Source organism: Castanea sativa, chromosome 4, assembly GCF_040712315.1.
Source record: "Castanea sativa cultivar Marrone di Chiusa Pesio chromosome 4, ASM4071231v1".
In the NCBI taxonomy this organism is placed as follows: Eukaryota; Viridiplantae; Streptophyta; class Magnoliopsida; order Fagales; family Fagaceae; genus Castanea; species Castanea sativa.
In genome coordinates this window covers 51516915-51536626 of record NC_134016.1, presented here as the reverse complement: position 1 = coordinate 51536626, position 19712 = coordinate 51516915, and the positions used below count along the sequence as shown (strand labels likewise).

Genomic DNA, 19712 nt, shown 5'->3' with positions numbered 1-19712 from the left:
CAATTGAGCTAAAAATGTGTAAATTTATAAATTTACTATATTATTATGTAAATTTATAATAACACTATTCACTTTGCATTAATTTTTTGTTCTTTCTTTACATATTTCAAAAGTGAAAAAAAAGAGCAAACAGTAGTTATTGTGTGTGAACATTATGAAGACTATTGCATGCATCTCACATTAAATGACATTATTAAGTAAAACTTAGGGTCCGTTTGGATACAGTTTATTACTGAAAACTGAAAACTGAAAACACTGTACCAAAATAATTTTTAAATGTGTGAATAGTACCGTGGGTCCCATTTTTAATTTAAAAAAATCTGAAAAGTGAAGTTTGTGGGTTCCGTGAATAGTACACGGGACCCACAGAGGTGCTGAAAAGTCAGCAAATGCGGCTACTGTTCATGCACAGTAGCATGAACAGTAACCACTGTCCCCCCTGAATCGTGCATCAGCAGAAGAAAAAAAAAAAAAAAAAAAAAAAACGCAGAAATTTTTCATCAAAACGCAAACGCCAAGTTATCCAAACATACGCTTAATCTGGCTATCAAAGATTGCGTGCTAGTTGTACAAGAACAAAAGGATTTGCTTATCAAAAAACAAAAAGATTTGGATATATTTGCCATTTTCATCTAAAACGGTTGTACAAGAATGCAAGGGTATATAATTGCAAAAGCTGTCAATATTTTTTTAATTCTCGATAAATTTTTTTCTAAAAATAGATATTTATTTTGTGTCTTAAGAACACACGTTAACAAAATCCTTGATACATTGCTGGCTATTATTTGCGTGCATAACTTTGATAGGTCGTGCATAGCTAGTTGTATAGCAATAAGTGCTCATTTGCTCTTCTTGTTGAACATTAAATATAGGTTGTTGGGTTTGCATTATCATTAGTTGCCCTGTGTGGTACAAGTCCTTCACCTAATTGAATGTGACTGCAACATAAATCACCGTAATTTAAAAGAAGAAACTTACAAAATTAACATGATTTTTAGGTGAGTTTTAATTTATGGTGACGATAGCTATTTATTCTTACACCAAAAACTTTAATGGCCTCTCGTTTTAAAGCTGTTCGTTGTTAATCATCAGTCTCAGAATGTGTTGAGAGAGCTAGTTTAGTGAGAAATCAGAGAATAAAGAACGAAGAAGAGAGAAGGCAGGAAGTTGAAGTACACGATGATGATGAACTCCAACATAAGTGAGTCTCGAGAAAGCACAGAATTAGAAGAACAAGAAGCAGGAGGAAGATACCATGATGATGAAGGCAACGGCTTGAAAAGCAATAATGAGATTGAGCTGTCCAGAATTCGACTTATGAGATCCTTTGTGGAAACCCAGGATCCCTCCTCCAAGGTGCCGTGCATCTTCCTTAATTCCTAGCTATGTTGTTTCTTTAATTAATTTTGCATGTGTTTTGTTTTTACTCTTTTATTTTCATGCAAAATTCATATTTCTACTTATTGGTAAGAAGATTTAGTACTCTCAAAATGTAATAACAAGGAAAATACTCCTAGTGCTAGGCGCTGTCCATAATTAAAACTGCTATAACAATATTGATTATATATTCTCAACACAATGGCTTGGATCGATGATGGATCAGCTAGAACATCAGCCACTCTACTAATTGCTCTCCAGCTATTGCATTGTTGGGAAAACTTCTATATGAGTGGCAATAAATTTTAGCTAGCACAACTGGAGCACAATCATACAAAAACACAATAATTTACGGGAAACCTTTTCTCTTTTAATGAAAAAATTACGAGACAAAATTTGAACAATTTCATTATATTAAATAAAAATTACAATGCTTAAAGATACAATTTGAGCACCAAAAAAAAAAACTATTTTTTTTTCTTTTCACTCACCATTTTCCCTTACTCTCTTTATTTTTCACCTCTTTTGCTTGCTCTTGTAAAGGCAGCTGATGTAGGGCAAGTTTCAGTGCAGAAGGTCAAGGTTCATGAGCTGCAGAAATGACACGTAGTTCAGTAATATAGTTGTTAAACTGTTTGTAGCTTAGTGTCAATTATTAAGAGCAAAGTTAGTTATGGTTAGTGGACACGTGTACAGTCAAGATCATCTGTTAATTTGTAGTTGTTAATCCTACTGAAATCATTCAAGTTAGTTAGAATATATAATTAGAATATAGATGGTTAATGTATATCCTAATAGCACATATTAACCGGCTCCATCTCTTAATTAGCATGTGATAATACAAATAACAATCCCTTTAGACCCTCTCAATTCTCTCTAGATTCAAGGTTTTCTTTCAGCTCTCACTCACGCAGTTCTTCAAGATGCACCAGTCCTCACACTCTGGGACTTCACTCTTCTTTCTTCTTGCTCACTGGCTGAATGACCTCTCCTCTTATTTCTTTACCTTTTCCTTCTTTTCTTCCTTTCACATTCTTAACATCAAATTACAATAAATGCAACTCACTTACCTTGACTTTACTTCAGCCAGTTTCTTCTTAATTTCTTCAACTCTCCCTTAGGTCGAAAAGCCTTTCCTTCTTTCTTTTCTTCTTTCTTCAACGTGTCCAACACGCTTGGGATCACTTCTCATTAAGAGACAATAGTGACATGCTCATTAAAAATGAGCTCTTGACAAGGCATGTGGGCTGGACCCACACGGTGCTTTGCACCCAACATGCATGGTCGAGCCAGGCCAGCTGTATAACATGACGAGTAATGCTACGTCGGCTTTAGCATTTTCCATAATATAATTTTTCCTTTTAAGAAATAATTCCAACCTATAATATTATCTTTATTATTACATGAAAATATCAATTTTTTTTTTATGACAAAAGATTAATCCAGTTGAATTAAATAAAATTCACCATAATATAAATTATTTGTGCTTCTTTTTAGGCATGACCCCTATCCCCTGACCGTAGGTGTGACTCTGTGTAGACTAAGCAAATTTGATCTTTACTTTTAATACCAATTAGTTAAAGGATGCCCTAATAGTATTGGTTTTGGAAATATTATTAGATACTTTTTTATGAAAAAAGAAGAAATAATTGACTTTTTTACAACTTTTTATATTTTATATGAAAATGATTTCAATTTATAAAAAAAAAAGATATATTAACAAATGTCCTAAGAGTATATAATAAGAGCATCCATTATTAATTTAATTGGAATCTCCATCCATTATAATAGCCCTAACAAAAGAGGTCTTAGGAAAAGTGAGTCCAGAATTACCTGATCTCAACAAATGTGAGACCTTTCATAAAGAAAAGGAAGCAAAACTACTACTCCATAAGCGAGGCAATAGACTAATGTGGCACCGGAAGTAGAGCAACAAAACACATTATTTTGATGAAAACTATGGTGTAAAGATAGTTTTTCATGTTTTTTAGTGTTTAATAGTATTAGAAAAAATGAGTTAAAGGAAAACTATATTTGGTCAACATAAAAAATATGGCTTATTTTTAGAAATTTTTTCTACTCATTTTTTTAAAAAAAAAACACCTCTATTTCACATAAGCTAAATAAGAAAAATTAAAAGATTGTTTTTCAATTCACTTAAGGTTACTACCAAATATTAAAAAATGTGATAGTTTTATAAAAAGATATTTTTTAGAAAACATTTTCTAAAAAACATTATTACCAAAACAAATAGAGCGTAAGTGCATCACCTTCAAGAATTTTCAAAATGAGATCTTCCTTCTCAGCCATCATGAACGTTAAAAATGAATTATCAAGAGTTCAATTTTTGTTTTTATTCTACCTCTCATTTTAAATATATAAAATCTTATGTGTTAAGACCCCAGTTATTTAAAGGAGTATTAAAATTATAATTAAGTAATTAAATTCACTATTTTCCAAATGCTTAAAATGCCATTTACATTAAGTTTGCCTTGTTTATTAGAAATACAATCGTTGGTGACCCATATTATTTTCACAGATCAGTTGCCTGCACTAATTTTTTTTTTCAGGCATATGGATAAATATATTGATTAACTAGTTTTAGTGTGGAAGACATGGCGACGCCTAAATTTCATTTCCATTGCTGATATTTTGATATGTGGTGTTTTAACTAGCAGGTAGTAGATGATCTGATGATTAGAAGATTCCTTCGTGCTCGAGATTTAAATGTGGAGAAGGCTTCTGCCTTATTCCTCAAGTACTTGAAATGGAGGCAAACCTTTGTTCCAAATGGTTCAATTTCTCCATCAGAGCTTCCACACGAAATTGCACAAAACAAGATGTTTATTCAAGGATTTGACAAGACAGGAAGACCCATAGCAGTGGTCTTTGGTGCTAGACATTTTCAAACCAAAGTGGGAATAGAAGAATTCAAGCGTATGTTATTTTCCCTCTCTTGTTAAGTATTCATACAAAGGTTAACATTTCTTTGGAGCTTAGCACTTCGTTTTGGAGGAAGAAACCGGGAAAAAAATGAATAGAATGAAAAGAATAATTTTAGATATTATTTATATTTCTTTGTTTGAGAATTTTAATGTAGGGAATGAAAAGACTATTTTCTTTTTTAAGAGTTTAAATGGGAGGGAATAAATTAGATTTAGTGACATTTTCACTAAAATTCCTAAGACACCCTTATACATTCAACATTTTATTTTAAAATGCGAGTCTAATAACACTTTTGTTATAGATGATTCCACTTCATTCCTTCTAATGTCACTCTTAAAAAAGATTTATTTAAGGTATAATAAATCTTTCTTTTAAAAAAAAATTGGAGTATAATAAATCTTCTTCTTTTTTTATTCTAAAAAAAAAATTATTTGCATTCCATTCATTATCATTCTATTATTTAGGATATGTTTAGTAGACTATAATGGACATTGTAATGTAATAGTTATTCCTATGGTTTAGATATTCAATAATTGGTTATCTTTTTATTACAATGAATAGTCATTTTTAAGAAATGTTATTCTTTAAAATGGGGAATAACTATTCCTCTCTAAAATAGTTGTAATAGTTATTTCTTAATAGGTGCGTTAATTTCTAAAATTAATATTGTAGGGGTATTGGGCCCAATAGCATATGAAGGATGGCCCAACGAAGTATTTTGGGCTGGAAACCCAAAATCCGAAGACATCAAAATGGCCGTGGACTATTTACATATCCAAACACGTCCGAGGAGTAGATTTGTCCTCGGATTTCAAGGCCGAGGACATAGAAAGAGAAGTTTGGTATCCCTGGGTTATATTATAATGAGTCCTACAATTATGGGGATGCACGGTATACGTGGAGGGCGAGAGAAAGAACGGTGGAATGTCTAAAAATAAAGCCTGCTACCACCGCCCATACATTAAAAGCTCGTAAATTGATACACCGACCGTATAGATGGAAGGATGGGACACGAACATCGAGCTTGGAACTTGGTCCCCTAATCCCCGGCCGGGCTTTAGGGAAGAATGGATGGGACAAGTATCCAAAAAGTGGGGATTGCAACCGGGAAAAGTGGAAGGTGATTTAGTGAAAGGAAAGGATAGATATAGGAGGAAAGGCATACGAAGAAGGGGAGACTTTTCGAGTAAAAGAGATAGAGCCAATAGTAAATGATAATCAACACTTGTATCCAAACTTGAGAAATATCATTAGAAACCATCCTCGGACACAATCCGAGGACGATTTCTCGATCTTACTCTTTGCAAACGATTCTTTGTTCTGTTCTATTGGGCCCAAAGCCCGTTCTTTTTGTAATTGTCTAAACCATCCTTGAAATCTAAATTACAAGCCCATCCTCTACAAATTCATTGTAAAGACAGGTCTTTCTAGCCCATTTTTCTCCCGCCGTAGTTTGGGAACTTGAATTGTGTCCTTACAATTGGCGCCGTCTGTGGGGATTTAGTCTTTAAGGAAGTTTAGGACATCATGGTAGGATCAGGACCACAACGCAGTGCGGAGTCCGTGGGCTCTCAGCGTGAGGATCTCTCCTTGCATCCCGATCACGGAAGGCAGAGAGGGAAGTGTACATACTACACATACCATCGAAGTGCAAGTCATTCGCAAGGAGGAAGCTGAGCTCCTTATGAAAGAAATGCCGGGGCCATGCGTATGAGGAGATTGACGGCCTAAAGAGGAGATTGCGCCACGAGAGGCGAAGGAGAACTCCTCCGACCTCTCGACCCCTCTTCGGAAGGATCCGAGGATGACAATTACGGGCAAAGATCCAGAACTCCCCCAGTGAATATGCCTCTTCCGAAGAAGACAATCTGCATGGGAGACGTGGCGAGACTACCCCTAGGGGCTTAGGAAATGACGCAATGGGAAGAGCATTGCACCAAATCTCCGAGTCACCCTTCGCGCGCAGATTGGAAGAAGGAAGGTTGCCTCGGCGCTTCACACAACCGGCCTTCACTCTTTACAATGGTCGGACGGATCCCGTAGAGCACGTAAGCCACTTCGGCCGAGAATGGCAAGGTGCATTCCGGGAATGAAACTTTGTTATGCAAGATTTTTCCTTCTAGCCTAGGGCCCGTAGCCATGAGATGGTTTGACGGCTTAAGGGCGGGCTCCATTGATTCTTTCAAAGAGCTTACTAGGGCATTTGGTTCTCGCTTTATCACGTGCGGTAGAGTTCCTCGTCCATTGGATTCTTTACTATCCATGGCCATGAGGAAGGAAACCACGAAAACATATTCGGACCGTCTTGGGAAATGTTCAACGAAATTGACGGGAGACTTTGACGATGTAGCAATAAGGACCTTCAAGGTCGGCCTACCAACGAGCATGACTTGAGGAAATCCTTAACGAAGAAACTGTCGGAAGCGTACGTCGACCGATGGATCGCATCGACGAGTACAAAAGGGTTGAGGAAGATCGGCGAGTGGAAAGGGCAAGGCGAAGGTTATCCCACAAGAAAGGAGGGATTTCGGGTCGGACCGATACAACAACAATAGGCCTACGCGGGATTTTTCCAGGCAGCCGGCCACATACCCCCACAAGTGGTCAACACCGTCTTCGGGGAGCCTGCGGCAGTGATGGAGAAAATAAGGCATGAGCCTTTTTTCAAATGGCCAAATAAAATGGCGGGGGACCCTTTGAGACGCAACCAAAATCTCCACCGCCATTATCACTCGGGAGAGAGGTCATACCACCGAGGACCGTCGCACTTTCGTGGAATCATCTCGGAACAATTGGTTAAAGAGGGAAAGCCGGCGCTTCGTACCAACCCGACGGGCGAGGAAAACCAATCGGGAGTGGCAAACCACGACGGTCCTTCATCCGTACCTCCTACTAGGCACTATCAACGTCATTTTTGCGGCACTGGTAGGGATCGGCTCGGCTCCTTTCGGGGTAATGTCGGTTGCTCGAACATTGGCCGAGGAGTCACGGGATCGGCCGAAGAGGATCAAGGCAAGTATCTGCCGGTCCTAAGTTTCTCCGAAGAGGACAAGATGGGGACCATCCAGCCTCACTGATGATGCCTTAGTGGTAACCCTCGGAATTGGGAACTATGATGTAAAGAGGGTAATGGTTGATCAAGGTAAATTGGTGCGTATATCATGTACCCTCGAACCTATTTAGAGGCTTGAAGTTAAGAGTTGAAGATCTTATGCCATATGACTCACCCTTGATAAGCTTCGAAGGGAGAGTTTGTCGTTCCAAAGGGACAGATTAGACCGCTCGTGCAATCAAGGTCCGGAGGTAGTAGACGTAGATTTCATCGTAGTCGATGCCTACTCTCCCTATACGGCTATTGTGGCGAGACCTTGGCTGCATGCGCGTTGGGTGTTTCCTCAACCTTGCATGTCAAAATCAAATTTCATTCTCGAGATCGGGTGGTGGAGTTACTTGGGGAGTCGGGCCTCGTGGCTCGACAAGGTGTCACGGCTGCAATTCGCGTCGACTGCAACCGGACTCCCCGTCCTCGGCTAACGGTGAAGCATAGCAATCAAAATCTCTTCCCATAGCCGAGGTAGATGAAGCAACGTGTGAAGAATTGGAGAAAATTATCATAGACAATGATCCCGAAAAGTTCTTCCGTGCCGTTGGAGTTCAATTGCCGCAGAAGAGAAGACAGAGTGATTTTATTTTTAAAGAAAAATATGGATGTATTTGCTTGGAACGCGTACGAGGCCCGGGGGTTGATCCGAACTTCATATGTCATCATTTAAGGGTCAATCCAAATGTAGTGCCGAGGAGGCAACCACCTCGGAGGTCCTCAAAGGAACATTCGGAAGCCGTCAAAGAGGAAGTGCTCAAACTCAAAGCGGCAGGGCTATCAAAGAAGTGTTTTATCCCCCGAATGGTTAGCCCATCTTGTGGTGGTGAAAAAGAAGAATGGGAAGTGGAGAGTATGTGTAGATTTCACAGATTTAAACAAGGCTTGCCCAAAGGACTCATTCCCGATGCCTCGGATTGATCAACCGGTTGACGCCTTCTTGTTGGACATCCTCGGATGAGTTTTCTTGATGCTTTCCAAGGTTATCACCGTGATACCTTTAGCCGTTGAGGACCGGGGAGAAGACAAAGCATTCGTCACTCCTACGGGAAATTATCATTATAAGGTAATGCCTTTTGGCTTGAAAAACGCGGGGCTACCTACCAAAGGATGATGACGAGGATGTTTGAGGCACACTAGGAAAAAAATATTGAGGTATACGTGGACGATATGGTAGTAAAGAGTAAAGAAGTTTACGCACATCCGGAAGATCCGAGCAACACTTTTCGAAGCTAAGAGTATAAATTGCGGCTCAATGCCTCTAAATGCTCTTTCGGTGTGGGGTCGGGCAAGTTTCTAGGATATATGGTGACTCCGCGGGAATTGAAGTGAATCCCGCTCGGGTTAAGGCAATAAGCAGCCTTACACCCACCTCGGAATCCTAAAGAGGTGCAAAGACTAACGAGTATATCTTTCTCTCAACCGATTTATATCTCGGTCCGCGGACAGATGTGCCTTTCTTTCGCGTTATTAAATAAATGGAAGGGTTTTGAATGGACCGAGGAGTGTGCAACGACTTTCCAACGGCTAAAAAGAATATCTCTCGCGACCACCGCTATGTCTCGACCCGAGGCCGATGAGATTACATTTGCATATATTGCGGTGGCTAAACATGCAGCTAAGTCCGGTTCTTATCCGAGATGACAATAACATCCAGAGACCGGTGTACTATGTAAGCAAATCTCTCGTACGAGGCCGAGCCGAGTTATTTGCCATCGGAAAAAGCTATCTTGGCCGTGGTACATGCTACACGAAGACTTCCCCATTACTTCCGGCCTCATACGGTTGTTGTTCTTACACAACTCCCTCTCAAATCAATTTTGCGAAGTGCAGATTATATGGGAAGAATTGCCAAATGGGGAACTCGTCCTAGGAGCTTTCGATATCAAGTATATGCCTCGCACCTGCATAAAGGGGCGGTCATCGCGGACCTTGTGGCGAGTTTTGCCGAGCCTTCGTTAGAAGACTATCAAGAGAGCATGGGTAAAAATCGTAGGGCATGATTTCGTGTGAAGTGGCCTCCGTTATGGAAAGTCCATGTTGATGGAGCAGCAAATCGAGAGGGGATCGGGTATCGGATTAGTTTTGATATCCCCGGAAGGGTATTACTTTTGAGAAATCCCCGAGATTAGGATTCTCGGCCACCAACAACGAAGCGAGTATGAAAGCGGTCCTCGCGGGGATGAACATGGTTCATAAAATGGGAGGAAAGGCGGTGCAAATGTTCTCGGACTCACTATTGGTGGTAGGCCAAGTGTAAGGAAGCTAGAAGCAAGGGATTCCGAATGCGAGAATACCTAACCCGGTGTCGTTTATGCAATCTAAATTTGAGTCTTTTCTACTATTGCATGTATCCGGATGTGGCAATACCCATGCCGACTCATTAGCCACGCTCGCGACGTCCTCGGCACAAAGTCTACCACGAGTTATCCTCGTTGAAGATACGGTTGAAGCCCACCGGGACGGATGGTAACTCCACTCAAATTCTTCAAATTAGGACAGGACCTAGTTGGATGGATCAAATAGTAACATTTCTCGAAATGACATCCTACTCCGGAGAAAAAGCTGAAGCGGATAAGGTTCGCGAGAAAAAGCCACTCGTTTACGGTTGTCAGGGACCAAAAATTGTACAAACGTTCCTTTTCGGGACCATATTTGCTATGCATACACCCCGAGGGCAACGAGCTACTTTTGGAAGAGCTACACGAAGGGATTTGCGGAAGTCACACGGGGAGGAAGGTCTTTAGCTCACGGTGGCCCTTACTCGGGGCTATTGGTGGCCAAATATGCGAGAGAAGCGCAAGATTATGCAAAGAAATGTGACCAATGTCAAAGGTTCGCTCCAAACATACATCAACCCGGGTGGAGTCCTAAATCCTCTATCTAGCCCATGGCCTTTTGCCCAACGGGGCTTGGACATTGTCGGGACCCTTCCCCAAAGCAACGGGAAACCGACGGTGGCTTCTCGTGGGAACAGATTACTTTACCAAATGGGTTGAAGCCGAGCCATTATCAAACATCGAGACACGGAAGCAAAAAAGTTTGTATGGAAGAATATCGTTACCGGGTTCGGCATCCCTCATACTCTCATTTCGTATAACGGTTTACAATTTGATAGCAAAGCCTTTCGGAAATACCGCCGTGATCCGGGCATTACGAATAGATATTCCACTCCGGCTTATCCCCCAAGGAAATGGGCAAGCCGAAGACGTCAACAAAGTAATAGTGAGCGGACTCAAAAAGAGGTTGGGTGACGCTGCGGGAGGTGGGTGGAAGAATCGCCACATGTCTTGTGGACGTATAGAACTACACCACGAAGATCCACAGGTGAAACACCCTTCGCCATGACTTATGGAGCCGAGGCAATAATCCCCTTAGAAACCGGGTTCCCAAACTGCGAAGAAAAGCTCCTTTATTTCGTATAGCAAATGATGATCTATTAATGAGAAACTTAGACTTAGTTGAGGAACAACAGAAAGCGCCATGGTTCAACTAGCTTATTATCAACATAAGCTCAAGCGGGGATATGATTCTCATGTGAAACTTCGACCTCTTGGACCAGGTGACTTAGTATTAAGGAAAGTTTTTGGGCACGATGAAGAATCCTGCGTGGGGAAAATTGGGCCCAACTGAAGGACCTTATCGTATTACTTGGGTCGCAGGGAATAGGGGCCTACAATCTGGAAGATTTGGACGAGAATGTTGTACAACGTCCCTGGAATGTAAATAATCTACGAAGGTACTATTACTAAATAAAGGGCACTTCGTCCGTTCTTTGTTTTAAACTACATTATATTCGTTATATTCATTCTTCTAAGTATCAAGCCGAAACTTGGTATGCCCTGGATCCTCGGACCACATACCTCGTCTAAATTGATATTCTTTACTAAGTGTTAAACGGAACCTAAGTTACGTCCGGTCCCTCGGATCATCTACTTTGGGAAAATTAACATTTTAAATTTATTCAACTAAGTGTCAAGCTGAAACTTGGTATGCCTGGATCCTCGGACCACATACCTCGTCTAAATTGATATTCTTTACTAAGTGTTAAACAGAACCTAAGTTACGTCTGGTCCTCGGATCATCTACTTTGGGAAAATTAACACTTTAAATTTATTCATCTAAGTATCAAGCTGAAACTTGGTATGCCTGGATCCTCGGACCACATACCTCGTCTAAATTGATATTCTTTACTAAGTGTTAAACAGAACCTAAGTTACGTGGTCCTCGGATCATCTACTTTGGGAAAATTAACACTTTAAATTTATTCATCTAAATATCAAGCCGAAACTTGGTATGCACGGATCCTCGGACCACATACCTCGTCTAAATTGATATTCTTTACTAAGTGTTAAACGAACCTAAGTTACGTCTGGTCCTCGATCATCTACTTTGGGTAATTTAACATTTTAAATTTATTCAACTAAGTGTCAAGCCGAAACTTGGTATGCCCTCGGATCCTCGGACCACATACCTCGTCTAAATTGATATTCTTTACTAAGTGTTAAACAACCTAAGTTACGTACGGTCCTCGGATCATCTACTTTGGGAAAATTAACATTTTTAAATTTATTCATCTAAGTGTCAAGCTGAAACTTGGTATGCCTCGACCCTCGGACCACATACCTCGTCTAAATTGATATTCTTTACTAAGTGTTAAACAGAACCTAAGTTACGTCTGGTCCTCGGATCATCTACTTTGGGAAAATTAACATTTTTAAATTTATTCATCTAAGTGTCAAGCTGAAACTTGGTATGCCTCGATCCTCGGATCAATTACTCGATCCTCCTGGAGTATCAAATTTCAATTCAAGTTGTTGCTAGTAACTTTGGTAAAAGACGAGAAGATGATATTTATGGAATGATATGATCGACGCATAAAAACAAAAAAAAATATATGTATAAGAATCATCTAAAAAACAAACATTCATTCTTGTATTAAATTCCAAAAAAGTACTTTTGCACCTATACTTAGGTATTACACTTGGAGACAAAATAAAAATAAAGAAAGGAAAGACAACAAGCAAGTCACTGTTTCAGCTTAATCTTCGCAGGGCCTTTGGAGTCTTGAGGAGATGGAAAAGCCGGGACTCAACGGCAATTCCTTTGCCTTTGGGATCATCTATCAAGGTTATTGGGTTAGCTTGATCACCCAACTCATCCTTTGAAGATTCCCGAAGATCACTTGAAGGCTGTACGTCTTCAATTGCCTTTTCTTGTGCGGGGTCAAGTTGTTCGGGGGCATCTTCGTGAAGAGTTGAGTCTTGACCAAATCACCCCCTTATCCTCGGATGATCCACCGGCGGCTTCTTGTGCGGTGTCGGGAATGGAAGAAGCGCGAATTGCAGAGGATAGTAGACACTCTCCAAAGAGTGGAAGAGGCATCAACCCCAGCCTGGGAAAGTGCCTCGTTCCACACTTGGAGGCGTAGTGGTACCTACATACCTCGGGAACTGAGCCTTGAAGGTTTCGTTGACCTCCTTCACGCCTATATCATAACCGTCTTGTTCGAACTTGGTCCCTCGAGTTCTCGGCCTCTTCCTTTGCTTTCTCACTTTTCTTCTCCTCAATGGCTTCTTCTTTGCCCTTGATGGCTTCTTCTTTGGCCTTCTCGACTCGTGCGGATCTTTCTTAAGATCCTCTACGAGCCTTCGTGCTACTAAGAGGTTATCCTCGGCTTGGCGAAGCATTAGGCACTCGATCCTCGGCACGTTTAGTCGTCGTTTTCGGATCGGCCTCTAAGCCCGCCTTGGCACTCTCAACCTTAGCCAATTTTGCTGTGACCTCCGGCTTCTTCTTATGAAGGTCCGAGATCTTTTGAGCAAGCTTTCACGCCTGGACTCCTCGGCCCTCGCAGACTTATAGGAATTAATGGCAATCTCTTCCGCCCTTATGCGATTGAACGGCCTACAAACAAAACATATAAACCTTAGACGTATAGATATATATAGGAAATAAAAACAAAAGTCAAGGTTTTAGAGAAAACTCACCATTGCAAGCTCCTTCTTCAAAGTCATGAAGACGGTGTGGTCCCTTTTCTTTCTCGGCTAATCATATCCTCGGGGAGTAACGGTGCTTGCTCCAAAGCATCCGCGACGCATGCCGCTGTCCCTTCATCGGAATTTCTAATGGACGCATCCACGGTAATGACCTCATCGTCCATAGAAAGGTCGGGAAGCCATACAGGGGCGCGTACGACCGCCCGTTGGTCGGTTCTTCTTTCCGACCTAGTACGTATGGTGCGGGCTTGCTTTGCACCCTTTTCAACCTCGGGCTCCTTGGATACGAGAACCCTTTCCTACCTCCACAACTTCCTTCCCTTTCGGCTGATCCCTTTTTCTTTTGAGATCAGCTATGTTGGCACGTTGAGTTTGGGAGGATGGAGGAGGAGGAGGAAGCCTAGCTTCGGGGCGTTTGTCGCCACCCTTTTCTTGAGTCCAGGGCGCACCTCTTTTGGAGGTTCTTGGACTCTAGGGTCCTTGTCGGCGCCTCAAGGACATCTTTCGAGTGGGTTTAATCTTTCGTTGAATGCCCATAACATCAAGTTCTTCGTAGTAACCTTTGAGATTGGGGTAGAAGTGCCGAGGATGGAAGTCGAGTCTTCGGGAGAGTAGAGTTGATTAAAAACCTCGAACTCGTCCTCGGAACTGCACGTCAACTTCTTCTTCTTCTTCTTCCTTTACGTAAGGTAGGAAGATGCGGCTTCACCAGAGGTTAAAATTGTGGAGAAAGGAACCGCTGGGAATCCCAACCGGAACAAATGGTGGCGGTTGGATTGGTTGGGTGACCAAGGTACCTTGAGGAATGGTAGTCCCCCGGTAGCAAAAAACCCTCCACGCAACGCTAATCCGAGGAAGACGAGGATCGCGGGCTTTAATCACGCACTTCGGCGCCCGAAAGGCTTTTGATATTGGAGTGTGGCCGAGGATCGATGAGCCGCACGGAGTTGACCGTCGGTGTGCACGAAGATCTCGGCTTGTAGGATCCTATCCAATCGCCCGAAATCCACAAGGTTAGGATGACGATCCGCCGCGTGTGGATACAGAGTTGTCCAAGTAAAAGTGGGTAAGAGTAAGTAAAAAGACGAAAGATAAAAGTATGTAAAAGAAACTTCACTCGGAGTCCCTTCCCTTGTCGGACAGGGAGGCCGTCGTGCCAATTTCCCGATATGATCGGGAAGTCATTTTTTAGGCCCTTATTTGATTCGGTGCGTACATTGAATTAGCCCGACTTCCGGGTGTCTAGACTTTAGGTAATATTCATCTTTTTTGCTTAGGTGATGGAGGTTATAAACCCGGTTCACGTCGTGGTGAGTGAGCCCTAGGTTCATCTTCTCATTTAAAGCGTCTATGGAACCTAAGATCCTAAAGACATTTGGGGCACACCGGGTGGGAGCCAACCTAAAAGCCCTAAGATAATCCCTAGTCACAGTTCCCATGGGGATTTTCATTCCCCCTTCGATGAACGCAATCATCGGGATTACAACTTCCCCCGTTTTTCTTTTTGTATAAAACTCTTCCTCGTTACGGTACCTAATGGATACATCCGAGGGAATTTTGTACTTAACCTTAAACCGTTCTATTTTTCGTTTGAATCCACCGGGGACGCAAATCTACCCATTCTTTTTGAAAAAAGGCGGGGTGTGGAGAAAAAATAACTATGCCGAGGATGAAAGACACGATTGAAAAGAGAAGATGGGAAAGAAAAGAAACAAAAGAAACAAAAAAGGCCGATAAGGAGTGGGCGAGTATTGAAGAACTTACTTTTAAAAAGGAAGAAAGCACGGTCACCTCGGACGGGGTACTTGATAGACGAGAGAGAGAGTACGGGGAGATGAAAAGTGTGGCGGGTACGTTATGAGGTTTTCGTAGTGTGAAGAATTTTGAAGAAAATTAGTATTTATATGTCGAAGATGTTTTAAAGCGGGCGAATTCCGCCTCAACCCAAGAATGCGCTCTCGGCCGTTGGATATGTGTCATATTAATGAAACGTGGGGGACATAGAAGCGCCAACAATCAATTCGGGGGCGTTTCGCATACCGAAGCATTGGGAACACGCGATGGGTGATTCGGAAGTTATCTCTTGTCAACAATGTTGCCAAAAGTACGAGGTAACGGGGGTCTTTTTTAAGTCGAGATTCTATTTTTCTCCCGAGGTGAAAAAATAAAGAAACTCGAGGGGCTATTGTAGGGGTATTGGGCCCAATAGCATATGAAGGATGGCCCAACGAAGTATTTTGGGCTGGAAACCCAAAATCCGAAGACATCAAAATGGCCGTGGACTATTTACATATCCAAACACGTCCGAGGAGTAGATTTGTCCTCGGATTTCAAGGCCGAGGACATAGAAAGAGAAGTTTGGTATCCACAGGTTATATTATAATGAGTCCTACAATTATGGGGATGCACGGTATACGTGGAGGGCGAGAGAAAGAACGGTGGAATGTCTAAAAATAAAGCTCGCTACCACCGCCCATACATTAAAAGCTCGTAAATTGATACACCGATCGTATAGATGGAAGGATGGGACTCGAACATCGAGCTTGGAACTTGGTCCCTAATCCCAGCGGGCTTTAGGGAAGAATGGATGGGACAAGTATCCAAAAAGGGGGATTGCAACCAGAAAAGTGGAAGGTGATGAAGGGAAAGGAAAGGATATAAATAGGAGGAAAGGCATACGAAGAAGGGGGAGACTTTTCTGAGTAAAAGAGATAGAGCCAATAGTAAATGATAATCAACACTTGTATCCAAACTTGAGAAATATCATTAGAAACCATCCTCGGACACAATCCGAGGACGATTTCTCAGTCTTACTCTTTGCAAACGATTATTTGTTCTCGTCTCTATCGGCCCGTTCTTTTTGTAATTGTCTAAACCATCCTTGAAATCTAAATTACAAGCCCATCCTCTACAAATTCATTGTAAAGAAAGGTCTTTCAAGCCCATTTTTCTCCCAGTCGTAGTTTGGGAACTTGAATTGTGTCCTTACAAATATATTTTCAAATAAACAAACTTTCCAAATGCATAAACAATTACAAAAATAAAAACCATAAAAAATGGACAAAATTTAGTTACAAAATTGATTGTAGTATAAGGTTACAACATCACTTTTTTCTCAAGAAAAAAAAAAAAAGCTTACAACCTTACTCAATATTTTTTATTGAAGGTAAATTTTGAATAAAACACTATTGGATTACATCTTCTTCTTATATCTTTCATGTTTGTAAATTTTCTAGAAATTAAAGATCAATTATTTTGTCATCAATAAATTGTTTAAATTGCAAGTTTTTATAATTTCAAATTCTGCATAAAATATAAGCTTATAGATCATATAGTAAATAATATTTGATTGACACACAATTTGACATATGTATTAAGAGCTTAAAGAACATACAATTCAACTGTAAAATTTTCAAAATATGTAATAATATTTAAACTACAACCAATTTTGTAACTAAATTTTGTCCTAAAAAAATAACTAATCTCTTTTTCAAATTAAAAAATATATATTATTTTTTAAGAAATATAATTATATGAGTAAGATATTTCCTAAAATATATCTTAAATTTTATTATAATGTTACAATTTTGATAGTTTGATTTTTAAAATTCCCTTATTCCATCGTCTTCATGGTTCTATTCTAGTATTGTCATCAAACAAATATACATCAATAAATATTATATTACAGCATCTTGTATTCCTTGTAATACTTATTCTTATTCCTAGGTAATCACTATTATAGTCTACAAAACGTGTCCTTAAGGTATATTTGGTAGATTATAATAGGCACTGTAATATAATTTTTGTTACTATGATTTAGCTATTCAATAGTTTTGTTATGTTTTTATTACAAAGAATCGTCATTCCTTATGAATAACTATTCTTCAAAATAAGAATAGTTATTCCTCTCTAAAATGACTATAATAGATTTTCTTTAGTAAGTGCATTAATTTCTAAAATTAATATATTTCCAAATAAATAATCTTTCTATATGCACATACCAATTACGAAAATAAAAAATCATAAAAAAGTAACTAATCTCTCTTTCAAATTTTATATATATATATATATATATATATTTTAGGAAAAATAATTATATGAATAAGATATTTTCTAAAATATATCATAAGTTTTATTCTAATGTTACAATTTAAAATTTCAACTTTTAGAATGCTTTTTTTCCACTGTCTTTAGAGTTCTATTCTTGTGCTGTCACCAAATAAATTAATAGTAATAAATATTACATTACATCATCTTGTTTTCTTTGTAGTACCTATTCCTATTCCTATGTAATCATAATTACAGTTTACCAAACGTACCTTTAAAACGGGGTAATACTACTGTTACAAACTATTTTACAACATTTTTACAAAATAATGTTATAGCCAACTTTGTACCAATTTTCATACAGGTCAACTATTAACATTACTTTTTCATTTACTAATAACCACTCACCACATCTTCAATTTATAAAAAAAAATTTGTAAAAGATTTTGTTTCTCTAGAATTACTCTTCAAAACATCCAAATAAGATAACTTAATTCTATTACATTCCTTCCTTTTTCTTTTCCTTTCCATCATTTTAATACATTCCATTCTTTTCCATTCCTTTATAATTTATTCATTCAATTTCTCTATAAAATGTAAAAATTTAAAGTAATAGTTATAAGAGAATGAGAGAACTTTACTAGCAGTTTCAGTTTACAGCAAAAATATAGGATGGATTATCCAAGTGGATTGAAACAAAAAGTCAAGTCAAAATATGTCTTGATTAATCACCTCCTTTATTCTGGTCTACATATATAATTGAGCTTATGAAACCTCCACTAGAGGGAAGAGGCAGAAAACTTAGTTTTACTTTAGTATTGTTGAATTCTTTTAGCTCATACAAGGCACTCTTTTGTTGTACAGGTTATGTAGTCTATGGTCTCGACAAATTGTGTTCAAGGTATCTCTATCCCTATCCATGATTCACAGTGAAGCTGGAATTGGAAACTCAATAGTACACTACTTTAATTATAGACTGTAAATGTTTAACCTTGACGTATCAGGATGCCCCCAGGACAAGAGAAATTTGTTTTCATTGCCGATCTTGAAGGATGGGGATATTCAAATAGTGACATCCGTGCATACCTTGGAGCTCTATCGATTTTGCAGGTTACATTACTTACAAACTCCCCAGATAAAAGATCTAGTACCCATTGAGAGGATCTGAGAAACTCAAATCTTTGACAGCTAAATACAACGACTTCTGTAATTATTAGGACTGAAAACATAGTGAGCATATATAAGCATAAAAGTCATTGCAATGAAAAGATTACATTCAAATGGCTCATGACAGGATGTTTCTAACTCCATGGTAATGGCAGGACTTCTACCCAGAAAGATTAGGGAAGGTTTTTATCATCCATGCGCCTTACATATTTATGACAGTATGGAAAATTGTATACCCCTTTATCGACAAAAATACCAAGAAGAAGGTCAGCTTTTCATTTCATACCTTCATTGAGTGGAAAACTTCATACATGCTGTTAGACTGCATTACATATCCAAGCATTCACACTTCACAAAAAAATACTTGGGCTTTTACAGATACATCTCATGATGGTTGATTAATTCTTTATCTTCCAATGCTATGCAGATATTATTTGTAGAGAACAAAAGTTTAAAATCAACTTTGCTTGAAGAGATTGATGAGAGCCAGCTCCCAGAGATATATGGAGGCCAACTGCCATTAGTACCAACCCAGGACAGCTAATTAAATAACTGAGTTGGAAAAAACAAAAGAAACGTAAAATGGATAAATTGCTCCTTTCTTAGCATATCTTTGGTCCAGTGCATTATTGATGTACCTTTCACTTATGTCTATTTGTATGACGATATATAAGACTGTGCATGGGTCAAGTTGGAAGATTTTTTCAACTATTTGGGTTGAGAAATTCCCAACCCACATAGGTCGGGTTATGCCGATGATTTGTGCATCTATGCTTACATGTTTCATTTCTTATAAAAATTTGGACTTTCATAAAACTATTTAAGCCATTTTTTTTATAAATTAATTATTATAATTCACGTAATGTGCCTAAATTATGTTCCAAATTACCAAATTCATCAAAACTAATTTTCAAATATCAAAACAAATCGAATTAAAAAATTAAAATTAGGGTAATAAAATAAACTTATATATATAGTGGGTCAAGTTGGGTGAAATGAGTTAAAAATATCACCCCAAACCTGACCTGAACCAAGGCTTAAAATAAATTACAACGCAACCCACAAAAACCAATCCA

General features: G+C 39.2%; 1 protein-coding gene across 2 annotated transcripts; it reads left to right on the top strand.

The window, feature by feature from the left end:
* Positions 1–920: 920 nt before the first annotated feature.
* LOC142631079 (uncharacterized) lies at positions 921–19452 on the top strand. Of its 2 annotated transcripts, XM_075805151.1 has the most exons (7): positions 921–998; positions 1093–1356; positions 4056–4314; positions 18334–18370; positions 18474–18579; positions 18792–18902; positions 19064–19452. In XM_075805151.1, exons 2-7 carry the CDS (start codon positions 1180–1182, stop codon positions 19178–19180), a joined length of 807 nt encoding a protein of 268 aa, XP_075661266.1. In that variant the 5' UTR covers positions 921–998; positions 1093–1179; the 3' UTR covers positions 19181–19452. The 2 variants fall into 2 exon arrangements, with proteins under 2 accessions (XP_075661266.1, XP_075661265.1); XM_075805150.1 differs by lacking the exon at positions 921–998 and having other exon boundaries at positions 1035–1356.
* The last annotated feature ends 260 nt before the right edge of the window (positions 19453–19712 follow it).

Coding starts and splice junctions, on each gene's coding strand:
- LOC142631079 (XM_075805151.1), top strand. CDS start 1,180: ATGATGATGAACTCCAACATAAGTGAGTCTCGAGAAAGCACAGAATTA. Junction 1,357..4,055: donor CCCAGGATCCCTCCTCCAAG/GTGCCGTGCATC, acceptor TTTAACTAGCAG/GTAGTAGATGATCTGATGAT. Junction 18,371..18,473: donor CTCGACAAATTGTGTTCAAG/GTATCTCTATCC, acceptor TTGACGTATCAG/GATGCCCCCAGGACAAGAGA.